A 14845-nucleotide genomic window follows, 5' to 3' on the forward strand; every position below is an offset into this window, starting at 1 on the left:
CAAGATCAATTTTGGAAGTTCTACTCGCCCGAAATTAATTCCGTAAAGCTTTAAAAACTCCCTAATATCTCAACTACTAGCTCAAACAATCAAAACTCACAAATCAACCCCAATTCATTATTGGATTGCCCTAGATCTCACCTAACTTAGATTCCGTCCAAATGTAACCTAATCTCGAAATTTCTAAATTATTATTTAAAAGTTCTCTGGTCCAAAATTCTTTTTCATTGGCTTATCCATAATGACCAGGTGGATTGTTACATAATTGAATGTTAAAATTCTAAATATTAGAGTAATAATTAAATTATTATACTTAAATATTTTAAAATAGTAAATGACGATTTTGTCGGATCTTTTAATGAATGGCAAAATATTTAAAATGAATGTATTGTACTATTGTAGTAATTTACCATTTAAGTTAGTGAAAGTAGTATACATAGATTAATAGATATACATTAGTTTTGATGGTTTGTTTATTGAAAAGTCAAAAACACCATGTTTCCTTCTGATCGCGAACCCTCGTCTGTTGAACCCTTAACGACGTCGTTTTAAACTCCTATTCGAGGTATCCTTGGGGCTCACTATACTCGACAAGTTGAGTTGCAGCAGAGAAAGAAGAAGAAATGGGAGGAGGAGAAGAAGATCAACAGAAATTGAAGAGCACAGCAGCAGCAGCGTATGACTACGAGAATGATCCAAGATGGGCAGATTATTGGTCCAATATACTCATTCCTCCTCATATGGCTTCCCGTTCTGACGTCGTCGACCATTTCAAGCGCAAATTCTACCAACGATACATCGTCAGTATTCTTCTAATTTTCCTATATATATATACTTTAATTGATAATTTGTATAGCCCACTTTAACTAATTTGGGATTCGGTCCAAGTTGATAATTGTTGATTGGTATATTCTAAATCGTTGGATTTCAGATGGGGTTTAGTGGGGAAGTTTGTTTACTACTCAATATGTCTTATCAGTTAATCTTGAAGTCTTAATTTATGTGTTAATCTCGATTAGTGGTGTTTATACTTTTTTTGGGAGTCGAGTTTTTTATATTTTGAAGTAGTGATTTTTTCTTAATTTAATGTAACAAAGGTTTTTTCTTAAAAAGAATTTGGGTCTTGGGATTTTTGGGGTTAAATTGTTTAGGTATTCAGTGGCTTATAGTTCATTGTCCAAGTTAAGACAAAGATGATTGACTAATTGTTAAAAAGTGCACTATGGATGAGTTTTATGGTATTAGCTTGTAACTTTGAGTTGTTCCTATACAAATTTCAAGGCCTTTTACCCTCTGCACTGAAAATATGTGTAAAATTTTCTAAAAATTGCACCTTTATTCTTTTGTGGAGTGGATTGTTTTCGTATGTCATTTTTCAAAATGAAGATGAGTTTTTTAGGCCTTTTTTTGTTTCAAAAAAGAGTTTTTGTCAAACTCTAATTAACTGTAAGTTGGTGCACTACTTTCATTTTCCTTGCACTTCTTGATGTGGTGCATCATGAAATTCACACAGGTTTTTCTTATCTCGTGGGATCTTTTTCGAATATTGTACTTTTGTTTAAGATGATACTGTCTTTCTCTATTTAATTGTTGAATATGCGTACTGCACTTCGTTGTCATCCTCATTGTCTTCATCTTTTATTATTGTCGAAAGCTTATTCTCATCTTATTTCCTACTTTTATTGTATCGTTAAGTACATGGACTTTCAGAAATTGGGGCTTTCTTAAATTTCAGAGGAGAATCTCAATTCTGCTATTCCCTTCCTCTCCAACTTCTACTTGCTTTATCTCTTTTTCCCACTTGTGTTATTTGTCTTTGCCTTTAACTGTATTCATCACTTATTCCTGAGGTATAGTACTGTCTTCTCTTTTGGATAAGTTAATAGCTTAGATTTTTGGTTGACTATTGATTGAGATTATTGTTGGATGTATATCTTATTTCACTTGATTAATTACCTCATCCTCCATTTTCTTGTGGGAACAGATGAAAGTCAGAATGGAGGCTCCTAAATCCTGTCATATAATAGTGTGTGAATACTCCTAGGCTCCTAGCAACGTAGACTGATACCATAATGAGATTTTTAATACACAATAATGATAAGAGTGGGGAGTTAGTTCAAGTTCTTGAATTAGCACTTCTGCATTTTTGACGAATCCTTGAGCTTTGTTGTACTTAAAATACCAGTTCAGATATCCTCAGTGGGACAAATCTTTACATTTTTACGTTGATCTTGGGAGATCGCTTTGGTGCTTTGATTTGTTTGATAGTATATCCATATTTTCAGGACCCTGGTCTAGTGGTTGAGCCAATGACTACCAGCAGTTCGTCCCAACCAGCAAGATCATCAGCATCACAACCCTCATCATCATCGTCCACAACTTCTAATAACCAGCCAAGACAGCGTAATTCTGGTATGAATTTCATATAAATGGGAAGTGCCCTTCCTTCAGGAGAAATTCTTCGCTTCAGATATAAATCTATAAATGCAATTTATATATTTTTCTTGTGTAGGTCAAGCTAGTAGAACTTCAGGCACGTCAACAGCGCCAACTTCAAATCCGACCTCACTTCGATGGGACCGACAAACTATACAATTTTCAGTGAATGCTTGGGTACTGTATATTCACACTAGTGATGGGAAACATGTGGAAATTTTCTTTATAACTTAAACACAATAATGTTTTAGAAAATCATGTTTGAGTTAGAACATCAAAGTTTTTGCTATACCATAGAAGATCAAATGGTCAACTCATTATTTTTAGCAATAAGGGAAAGGTGAAGTGAATACAACAAGGATAGGATCTTCATTCCTTTAAACTAATACTCTCTTGTACCTACATATGCCAACTTTTTTTACTTGTGGATGCCTTCTTTATGAGTATGAGTGTGTCTATAGAAAGTTTCAGTATAGAATTATTTCTTCCCAAGGTTCTGCTACAACCTTGTTTTCAATTGATTTGTTATTTGAAATCTGCGGGCAGGGTTGTAAAATTGAAAAAGAAAAGCAGACAGATTGTGAGGAAGAGGTGATTTTATCATCAATTAGAGACAACTTTGCGTCATAGCCTCATTCCTCTGTTATTCTAGATGTCATGGTGCATTAGTTCTTTCTGCCCCCCCCCCCCCCCCCAAAAAAAAAAAAAGATATCTTTTGTGGTCTGTTGCGGAAGTTGGAGACATGTCAATAGAAATTCTATGCCAAGACCTCTTGGAAACTTGTGTGTCAAGGCTTATTGAAGCTCCTATAAGTATAACCATTTGCTTCTCTAAGGCTGATTTTTCATTATCATTTCTTGTTGCTTCCTGGTACATACTCTTTTGCCTTTGAATTGAACTTTGGGACTCGCTGAACAAGATCTTGATGATTGGATTTGATACCCTTGCATTGGTATTACTACGAAATAGTTAGATAGTTCTTAAATTGCTTTCTGGTATCTACCTGCAGGTTTTTGTTGTGGCAGTTCTCTCAATATTTCCATTTACACCTACAAATCTCTCAAACAGAGCATATCGACTGTCCTTCTTGGGAACTGCATGTTCTTCACTATATTCATTATACTCACAATATGGGGTAATAATTCTTTTTTTGAAAATTATTTTGTTGAACTACATATGTGGGATAAGTTTTTTGTCCTTTGGGCTATGAGGCTGCTTCTGAGCTGGTAACTTTTTGTAGAAACCGAGGGCTTGGAATTTACAAGCAGTGCAAGTTTGGTTGCAGTCCGTGATTATGACAAAGGATTTCATCTCCTTCATTTACTGTCTTACTTTTGTGACTTCACATCTTTACCTGAAATGTGAGCTACACTCCAGTTTATGTTTTTTCTTTTGATGCTATATTCTTCTTAATGTATAGTAGCTTTGTAACTTCATTTAATAATTTGTTCATGACCAATGAATTGCAGTTTCTTTGATTCCTGTTTTATGCCGAGCACTTGATCATGTTGCGAAATTTCTTCGATATAATTTCAGCAGATCTTCTTTGTACAGGTATAAAGCTGTTTTGTTGTATTACCCAAGAAATTAAAAGTTTTTTTTTAAATTGATAGTTGGATGAACTAATCATTTGAAATCAACACGTATTCCTGATTAGGAGAAAAGCAGTACAGCAATCCTATTAAATAATCAAATAACTGTACTACAGGAATCCTTATGTTTCAAACGAATCTGTGATGTAGGTTTTTGTAACTGTCTATTCTTACTGCTAATATGGATTAATGAAATGTATCTGATATATTATGGATAACTAAATTGTAGCTAACAAAAAAAAATTGTATATCATCTCTTCTTGAAGTTATCATCTATGTGAACCTTCTAGTTGTATATGACCTTTTCCCTTCCTGTCAAAACATCGAAAACTCCGTACATTTGTTACTATGTATAAATGCCTCCGGTGAATGTTATTATTTGATACCCCTTCCCCGCTAAAATTTTGTTGATGCTAGGTTGGGTGTTTTGGAGTTTTTTCATGTGTCTGTACTCTGTACTTGTTGACCACCTACAGGAAGTACTTGGAAGAGGCTTGCGTATGGGTTGAGTCAAACATAACTACTCTCAACATACTGTCTTCACAGGCTGAAATCGGACTGGGATTTCTTCTGGTTGTCTCTCTATTATCGTAAGTGTCAACTTATTCCCAGCCCTTACTGGTGCTTGTTATCTTGCTTGACATTCTTATTTTAGTTTCTATTCTCATGTAACTGTTCATGTTCATGAAATTTCAGGTGGCAGCGTAATATTATACAAACATTCATGTATTGGCAGGTTTGTCTTGTTCTTTCATTTCATTCTTTTATCGTCAGCATCTGTTGCCCTTTATATATGATTTATTTCTTCGGTTGAAGCAAACGATTGAAATTGTGAGAGTTTGTTGCTTTTTTCTTCTATCACTGCTTCCACATCGTTTAATGGAAACATTTGTTGTTGGAATTGAAAATTGGCTCAGTACATAGTTGGATGTATGTACCTCATCAGGGTTATTTATGCACGTATTTATTCCAACAACCGCAACCCATTTGCCATCCCACATACTTTGACAGCATCATGATTCAGAATTTGAACTAGATGAAATAATAGCAGTTATAGTTTCTTAACATCTTGTCCTTTTTTCTTGGTCTGGTCCATGTAGAGGTAGCAATTGGGCGGGTTGGGTCAAGTTTGGGCGGATCATAATGAGTTAAGATAATAATTGGGTCAAAACCCAACACAACCCAAATTTGTTTTATGTCAAAACGGGTTGGGGTCAAAATGGGTTAGGTAATGAGTTATATAACAGGTCAAGATCCAATCCAATACAATTTTTACTAGGCTTAATTGTTTTTTTTTTGTTCTTTTAAACTATTTTAGTACCTAATATTTTTTTATTATTATGACTATATATAACATATCAAATAGAAAAAAAAAAAATTAAAAATATTTTAACAAGTTTTCTCATGAGCCAATTCGGGTTACATATTAACTCAATTTTTAATTGGTTGAGGTAATGAATGGGCGGGTCAATAACCAACCCAAACTTAAACGGATTTGGCAGGTTGGGTTTGATTTTACCATCCCTAGGTACATGTTACCTTAGGTAGTTCCGATATCCAACTGTTCTCATTTGTTGAGAGTATCCATGATATTTTGTTATAATGACTACTATGCAACTCTTTGCAGATATTGAAGCTTATGTATCATGCTCCTGCTACCGCTGGTTACCATCATGGTGTGTGGGCTAAGATCGGAGGGCTTGTAAATCCTCTTGTTCAACGTTATGCCCCGTTCTTGAATACTCCTATTTCAACTATTCAGAGATGGTGGTTCAGGTAGAAGACTTGCTGAAAGATATACAAGAGTTGTAGGGAGCAGGAAATACTTTTTGGGGATTTTACTTTGTCCTGAAAGGTGACTATAAACTAGAATTGTCTAGTTAACTATTCCTAATAATTAATTGCCTTTGGGGTTACTTCCAAGTTTCCCCCTTTCCTCTGTTTAATTCTTTTGTTTTGTAAACCAAAATTGTGCAACAACTGTAGTTTTAATATCAACTAATCACTTTTATTCCTCTTGCATGTTTCATTTTTGACGCCTATTCCTATAGTGTTCCATGAATGGTGATCGTTTGATTCGTTGACAAAAGTTATATTGGAATTATAATGCATGTATTGTCTAAATGTATAGTAAGGGGTTGTTTGGTTACTGGTTAGAGTGTAAGTTGTGTATGTATTGTCTAATTTTACAGGTTGTTTGAATTTTTAATACGATAAAAGTTATATTATGCATTAACGTGGGTGGAAGGTGGAATATGTTATGTAGGGATTAGTTATATATTGACTAAAAGAAATAAAAAAGTACAGTCCCTCGCTTTTTAGTTGATAAATAAAAATGATGTAACTATTTTATCAAAGAGCGTGTGTGGTTGAGTAGTACAATTGTCCAAAATTATAGAAAATACTTAGTTTGATTCCAAATAGCTACATTTTATGTATATTTCTAAAAAATTAATCCTGTTTAATTGTTTTTTCGTCGGTTTCATGAAAACAACGAGGTAAAATTGGCGATCAACAATCTATCAATTTGGCATTGATTCCAATAATCTATTTTTTAATAGTGAAAAAATAAACGAAAAACTCATTTGTTTTATTAAAACACTTTTTTGGGGCAATTTTTTTTTCTTTCGTATAGAACATGCCCATTAGCCATCGTGATAATCCTCCCATTCTTTTGTCACTAACCATAGCGGTTAATTAATGCTGTGCAATTAAAAAAATTCCACAATCATTCTGTAGTTCTCTCTCTCTTTTTTTTTTTTAACTTTATGCGTTTGACACTAATGTTTTTGTGCTCAGTAGAATGAATGACTCAAAATTTAGAAATGAGAGTTATGTTTCTTTAATTTTTTTTAATATATTTTATTCTCATAAATTCTAAAAAAATATTGTAATATATTATAACTTAATAATTAATTTTTTTAATTGACAGTAAGACAAGAATAAATATATATAAATTATTGTATGTTACATAACAATACAAATGTTTAAATCTCTCTTATTGATTATAGTTTTGAATTTTTTTTAATAGAATGAAATGTTGCATGAATTATCAAAATTATTCCAAAAGTGTTTAAAAATAAAATTAAGACTTCATTTCATTAAATATGCCAATTAGAGTATCATTTTTTCTTATATAATATATCGTAATATTTTAAATTACAATAATCAACATTATAGTGATTGTGACCTTTAGGAAACATTCAAAGTTAAGAAATTTAAATTTAATTATTTGATAATCTAATTAGTTTGAGTTTGAAATGTTTAATGGAACTATGTCAAGGAATTGAAAACAATTGTGCAAAGTCAATATTAAAACATGGTTGATTCAAATTGAAGTGCATTAGACAAATTAAGAAATAAAAAATAAGTGTAAACATTCAAATTACGGTTGATTCAATATCAATAATTTTTTTTAAAAAAAATCTACATAAGAATTAGTAAGAGAACCTGTAACAATAAATACATAATTTTTTTATATTCTACTTGCGGTTTCTTCCAAGTGTGCTATTGGCGGTTTTAACGTATGTATGTATGTATCTCCTTCATCTTTTGTGTGCTCAGTGCTTTTGGTTCTTCGTTTAATCAGTCGAATTTATTTCTTTTTGTGCATCTTCGGTATGAGCGAACAGAATTTGGGGGATTTTTGCGCATATTTTTTGGGGCCTAAAGCCACTGCGTCTCTGCATATTCATGTTGCTGCCCTGCTTTTACTATTATCACCATTTGTAGCATTTCCACAAATACTTTCAGGTATGAGTTTGTATTACGTAAGTAATCTATGGATTTTTCAAAAATGTACTACGTCACATATTTGAAGAGTCGAAGCAATATAAGTTAAAATAGTATTAACGTGGAAATGAAGGAGAGCTAGTATTTTTTGCTATGATTTGAATTTTTTTAATTACTAATTAGGAAGATGTGCGAGTATTTCTGCGACTAAGATATTTTAAAGTGTTCCTGTGGCATATCAAAAACTTTTGCTCAAACGATGTACTCGTGTAAAGAAATTCATTTAACATGTACACATGTTATTAACACATAAGAATCATTGTTTTAACATCCAGAACTCATAAAGTGAAATTATGGTTCTGCCTCTAATATACATTGACTGTGTAATCAAACATAGTTCGCAAGAAAAATGATTTAAATAAGAGAGATCTAATAGTTCAACCTTCTAAAATCTCGTGAATTTTTACATTTGTTTTCTTTAGGTCAAGAATCATTCAAGAAAGTTGCATATAAGCTCAGCAAGCCACTGATCAGTGATGATGGAAAAGTTTATATGTGTTCAGAAAAGAACTTTTTTGCCTTTGAAAGCAATGGTTCTGTCGCGTGGAGGTTATCTCTCTGTTATAAATGCAGTCCAAGTATAGCTCCAGTTCTAGGGGAATCAAGGAAGGCAAGGCTTCAGGCTTAATCACTTCAATTAAGTATACCTTAAATGTTGGATGGGATTTACTTTTAAAACTCACTTATAACTCTTAAATGAATCAGTGAATCTGAGAAAATGGTTTTATGGACCGTCATATGAGCAATTAGACTTTGACAATCTAATCATGTGAACTGTGTGACGTAAAATACTAAAACAAATAATCTATAGAGCATGTGACGTATAAGCAAGTGATCTGTAAGACCTGCATAAGGCTATTATAACTGTTGCTTCTTCCTCTCGGGATGAGGCAAAGAGTAGACGTCAGTATCATTCAGCATTTCTCGATTCTGGAGTTGTTAAACCTCGGATTCGGCAGTGTCTGTGTGAAAATGTGGATGTCGTTAACTCAGTAGTTCGTTACTGTTCTAATTGCTTTTGTTTAAAATGTTAAAAGCTTTTTCCTTGCCCAAATTGGCTAAGTTTCCTTGTTGACATTTTCAATCAGACTATTTTGGTCATTATGTGTCAAACTTTCTCATTCATGTACCCTTGTTTGTTCAATTAGTTGGTATTATTTCTTTTAGTATTTCTGTTTGGTTATTAATTATGCAAGCTACGTTTGGCAGATATATGTGGTTGCGGAAGACAGAGTGCTGAAGATCAACCCTTTGAACGTACAAAGTCCTGAAATAGCTGTAGAATTGTTCTTTGGTTCAGAATATGAAAGACTAGGGGAGATTATTGGCCTTGCAATAAGTATATCCAGTTCTTGTGTACTTATCAATGTCAAAAACCGGGGTCTCTTTGCTTACCGGTTGCAAGGAAAGCTATACTGGAGTGTTGGCCCGGTACTTTATCAGCATGGATATCGTCAAGGTTGTAGGAAAAACATCACAGAATGTTACTTTTCATCAGTCCCTGTGTTCGATCACTGTGAAGCTAGTATATATGTAAGCTTTTCGTGTTCCATGCTTTTTAAACTTGTCCTTTGCACAAGGGTTTATCTTTGCATATACATGATAGGTCACAATTCAACCGTTTTTGTGTTTTTCCAACTCCAGATCTCTAATAATCAAGGAGAAATTTATGCTTTGTCAACTCGTAGTCCACATTTCAAATGGATACAAGACTTCAGTTCATTCGGAAGTACACTTACCATGAAAGCCGGGAACAATGGTCTGTTATATGTTACTGTAGCAGCTAAAGCTCTGATGCTAGCAGTTGATGTTTCCAGGGGAGGCATTTTGTGGCAGAAAAGCTTTGGACCGCTAAGTATGGCAGATTATGCCCCTGCTGTTGATTCTAATGGTAATAATATTAGTCCTTACCATATATCATGAACATCTACTTGAATCGGGCCTTCATAGGTATTCATGTTTATTTCAAATTCAATTCCAGGTTGGATATCTATTGGTTCATTGGACGGATACCTCTATTCGTTTTCACCAAAAGGAGTTCTCAAAAAGTTCCCTAAAGTACTTAACATGGATTCTGTTATCCAAGTCAGTCCTGTTCTTGATTGCTCAGGATATGCAATCTATGTTTCTCAGACAGAGATTGAAGGAAAGATTACTCGGATAATTGGAGATTACACTTACATCTCCGCAATGAAACCAAAGGGTGTTATCTTCACACTGATTAATCCAGCTACTGGGATCATCTTTTGGTCTGAACAATATCCTGGTAACAACCCCCCGTCCTTCTCCCAATGCCCGAAATCTCTTTGGTTACTAACAACGTCAATCGATAAATCTGGAATTCTGCAGCATCCTAACATCCATTATTTACTATTGCATCAGGACAATTCTCCACGGAATTATTGAGAAGTGACCTGCAACATTTTCTTCTGGATGAAAGTGTCCTACTCACTTTTTTTGCAGCTTCAAGTGAGTTTCTTCACAATTACCGATGTTCTGTGTTTACATAGGATACATGATGTATCAATAGGACTCAAATATTTCATATAATTGAATAAAACAAATTTCCATTTATTTTCCTTCAAAGAGAATGATGAAGTCATCTTACTTAAACAGTAGCTAATGTATATCTAATGGAGATGGATTTCTCGTGCAGGTATTGGGAACCTGCTGCCATGCCGAAGCTCACGTAAAATTCTGTACCCTTAATAATTTTATCTTAGATTGCAGCTAGACAATCACGAGAAGTTCCTAGCATCGTCTCGTGTCATATGTCACATAATTCTTTTGCATCAGGTCAGAAGTTTGCATTAAGCTGCTCACAGATTACGCCCGAGAATTTCAGCATCTACACAGGTAACATCCTACATTTGTGTAGTGATGTTGCTAACCAATTAACATAACAGAATAATTCCCTTCTTTTTGTTCAGGGAATCAGAAGACAATTTTGCTGTTTCTGATCTTTGAATCTATCATATTGCTAGTACTAGCAGTAGTAGTAAGATTTTGTTGCATGTTTTGGAAGAAAAAGAAGCTTCAAAATCAACAACTTGGGAAATTCTTAGATAAAAGAGTAAGCTGAGATACATTTCCACTCTCTTTTCACCTTTATGTCTTCTCTTATATGATATCTGATATATAAGCCGGAAGCCTCATTTTATGGATTCAGCTTCTCTCTATGTGCTTCCCTACGAGTTCATTATCTACTGTACGAAGAATCTTAATTTTACCCTTCGTTATGCTTTGGAGTAATTCATACTCTTACCGTCAACATATTGTCTCGTTTTTGACCTTGGCTTTAGCGGAGCTCAGCTCCAGGCTAAAGTTACCTCTATTATACTTCATGTTGGAGCTCCATTGGGGTCAAGGAAAAAATACGAGACAATTTACTAACTCAAGGGTATGAATGACCCCAACATATAACGGAGAGCAAAATTAAGGTATTTAGTATAGTAAAAAGGAATTTCTGACGCTGTGTCCTTCCAAAACACAAAAACCTGAACTCGTCTTTTTTTCTTTTGGTTCAATGTTTCAGCGATCGCTTCAACTTCAGAAGAAAGTTTTTGATAGATCAATCACAGAGCTTCAACAAAAGGAAGCTGAGGAAACAACAGCCAATGAGGTGTTGGAAAAGTTGGGCAATCTAGTTATAGAAAGGGAAAACATAGAGAGGAAACTCTCAACAACATACAGTTTGGGAAGGGATGAAGTTGGTTCTCATTCACAATCCCTCCTTCCGTTGTCCGATCGTAAAATAAGGAGCTTCTCATTTCAAGGAACAAAGAAAGAGAGTGTTACTTTGTTTCATACAGTCAGTGATACTTCTTCTGAAACTAGCTGGAGTGAGAGGGACTCTGACACGAACATATCGTCGGAGGATGAAGAGGAAACAGACAAGGGAAAGTCACCTATTGAAATATTCAGTAGCAGTGATGATGAGATTTACCAGGAAGAATATCAGTTTAGTACTCCATCTTGCTTTGCTTCCACTTCACAACAGGTTAATGAAATAGAAGAAATGAAGCCGGGAGATCAAGAGGACTCCATCCATCATCCCTTACAGAACCGCAGCACAAGCATAAGGAAGAGGAATTCATATTCAAGTAGCTAGGTATTCTCATGGTAAGTCGGGTACTGGTGGCCATTCACAAATTCGCCCAAAGTTCCCCGGTCAAAATTCTTCTAACACTCCGGCTCCAAAGTTCAACAAAGATAGGGTGTCCTATTGCATTATATGTGTAGTTATCCGACAGTGACTTTGTGCAACTTTAGTCCACTACTGATGCCGAACTGGACATAAAGCTTTCTATTTTAATGGAATTCCACAACTACATAAGCTTTGGTCTCGATCGAATATATGTCTTTGGTTAATTTGCAGGTTTCAATAGCAGTAGAAGCACGAAAAAAAAAAACTAAAGTGAGAAGCTTACATGGTCACTCAAGGAAGATGCAAGATAGAATATAGTTTACATTCCACATCCTATAAACGTGTAAAATTAGAATAGTACATCAGACTCCACATGCATACAGGTAATAATCTGTCATTTCTCAAGCCAAGGCAATATTTCATTATTCATAATATTTATGAAATTCCTTAAAATTAGCTTCATTAAGACAAGGTATATGCGCAACGTGACTAGTTCATTATAAGATAGAAGAGTAAGGAATAAAAAAGTTGTCTTTTTTAACAAATACATATGAATGAGTTGTGTTTAAGTGATGAAAGTGTACATAATAAAGACATGGAAAGACTAGTGCATTGACTTGAGTAAACAATGGATTATCTAATTCTTGTTGACTAAAGGCATGGTTAGTCAAGCTACCATGGCTAACAAATGGTAGTTAAGCTAACAAGAGTAGTTAATTGGTTGTTAGATATTAACTAATTAGTTGTTAGTTAGTTATAGATAATGTTAGGGTGTATATGTACACAATACATAATCCAGTACAAATACATATATATGTACATGTATCAGTGGAAAAGGAATATACTGAAGATTTTTCTCTCTCTCCTTTCTTCTCCCTAAACTCAGACTCCTCTCACTATCTCTCTCTAGCTTCGTCTCCTTTCTTCTCTTCTACTTTCCTCCATTAATGGAGCACTGATAACCTCCATTAATGGAGTTTTAGCATGGTATCAGAGCCTGCACTACGATCTACTAAGTGCGGCAACCTCCTGCTGAGATTCAAAGCCAAGGAGCACTAGAATCGCAAGTCAGCGGCTAAGAGGAAACAACAACAAACAAAGGAAATGGCGACTACAACTGGATTTAAAGCTGGATCTACAGAAACCAGCAACCAAAACACAAAGTCACCACCGAGGCAGCTCGATTCAACATTCCGGTGATAGACCACAATCATCCACTTTATCTTCAACCTAGTGATACTCCAGGAAGCTCACTGATCTCCGTGCAACTCACCGGCTCAGAAAACTACGCAATATGGAGTAGGTCCATGCGTATTGGACTGCTAGGTAAGAGTAAGTTAGGGTTTGTGGATGGTAGATATCCTAAGTCAAAATTTCCCTCTGAATACTTTGATATTAGGGAAAAATGCAATGCCGTAGTGTTGTCCTGGATTATGAACTCTGTAAGATCAGACCTACTCAGTAGTGTAGTATACAGTGATGACGCTCACAAAGTATGGTGTGAGTTAAAAGAGAGATTTGATAAGATCAATGGAGTACATGTATTTTACCTTCACAAGGAGATTCACAGCTTAAATCAAGGAACAATGTCAGTGACAGATTATTACACCACACTTAAAAGCCTATGGAACGAATTCGACTCCATCATGCCATGTCCAGGATGTTCCTGTGATGAATCCAGAAAATTTAAGGAACACTGTGAGTATCAAAGGCTACTCCAGTTCCTAATGGGGTTGAATGAATCCTACTCAGCTGCTCGAGGACAAATTCTACTTCAAACTCCTATCCCAAACCTAAACAAAGCCTTCTCACTCATCCTAGATCATGAGAGCCAGAGAAATCTAGTCCATACCAATTCAGATGTTTCTCTTCATAGGACTATTGAAAGTGCAGCCCTGTTTAGTCAGAAAGCATATACTCATAGGAATGGAAACTTTGGAAGTGGTGATGGTAATCCAAACAGAGGTCACTATGACTCTCAATACAAGCCACAGGTTTAGAAAAATTAGAAAGTTGTATGTGAAGTGTGTGGATATAGGGGATACACTAAGGAGCAGTGCTTCAAGGTTAAAGGTTATCCTGTGGGGTGGAGATCAAATAAGAAAGGTGGAGACACAAGCTCCTATGCTAATCAAGTTGAAGTCTCTCAATCTACTAATAATGTCCTGACCTCTCTGAGTCCTTCAACTCCATCAACTGCCATTTTTTTCACACAAGATCAATATCAACAAATCATCCAGATGCTGGCAAAAGAAAGTGAGAATGCAGGGGAGCATGTCTCTAAAGCAGCTTCCGCAGGTAGTACCTTATCTGCCTTAGTATCCAAATATGTGCCTTTGGACTGGATAATAGATACTGGAGCTACAGATCATATGACAGCTAGTCTTGATGTGCTTGATGCAGTTCAACCTGTGCCTAGTCATGAGAGAAAAGAAGTTCACCTTCCTACTGGTAATGTAGTATCAGTCTCACACATTGGGAGCACAAAGGTACTTGGTAGTCAAAGTATTAGTAATGTGTTGTTTGTTCCAGACTTTAAGTGTAACTTACTGTCTGTGTCAAAACTTACCAAGGAGCTTCAATGTATAGCAGCCTTCTTTCCTGACTTTTGTATTTTTTAGGACCTCTCAAATGGACTGGTCAGGGGGATTGGTAGAGAAGATCAAGGTCTCTACATCCTCAAAGAAAATCTCATCAGCTCAGCCTTTCCTTCTTCTGCACACTCAACACATACTGCCTCTACTTCAACAAGTCAAGCTGAATCTGACTCCTTGTGGCATAGAAGATTAGGCCATGCCCCCATAGACATAATAAAGAATTCATCTAGTCTTGATATGGTTCATACTACTGTAAATTTACCTTGCACTGTCTGCCCCT

At 35.2% G+C, this 14845-nt stretch overlaps 2 protein-coding genes across 2 annotated transcripts; both read left to right on the forward strand.

Moving 5' to 3' along the window:
• The first annotated feature begins 474 nt into the window (after positions 1-474).
• LOC129895488 (uncharacterized) lies at positions 475-6045 on the forward strand. Its single transcript, XM_055971212.1, has 9 exons — positions 475-800; positions 2286-2412; positions 2513-2613; positions 3447-3572; positions 3678-3798; positions 3907-3991; positions 4506-4619; positions 4726-4765; positions 5657-6045. The coding sequence occupies exons 1-9, from the start codon at positions 624-626 to the stop codon at positions 5807-5809; spliced, it is 1044 nt and encodes a 347-aa protein (XP_055827187.1). The 5' UTR covers positions 475-623; the 3' UTR covers positions 5810-6045.
• A 1514-nt stretch (positions 6046-7559) lies between these two features.
• LOC129894828 (protein GAMETE EXPRESSED 3) lies at positions 7560-12227 on the forward strand. Its single transcript, XM_055970457.1, has 10 exons — positions 7560-7799; positions 8198-8446; positions 8676-8813; positions 8989-9712; positions 9803-10223; positions 10285-10290; positions 10478-10510; positions 10618-10677; positions 10732-10894; positions 11357-12227. Exons 1-10 carry the CDS (start codon positions 7560-7562, stop codon positions 11930-11932), a joined length of 2610 nt encoding a protein of 869 aa, XP_055826432.1. The 3' UTR covers positions 11933-12227.
• The last annotated feature ends 2618 nt before the right edge of the window (positions 12228-14845 follow it).

This window comes from Solanum dulcamara, chromosome 7, assembly GCF_947179165.1.
Source record: "Solanum dulcamara chromosome 7, daSolDulc1.2, whole genome shotgun sequence".
In the NCBI taxonomy this organism is placed as follows: Eukaryota; Viridiplantae; Streptophyta; class Magnoliopsida; order Solanales; family Solanaceae; genus Solanum; species Solanum dulcamara.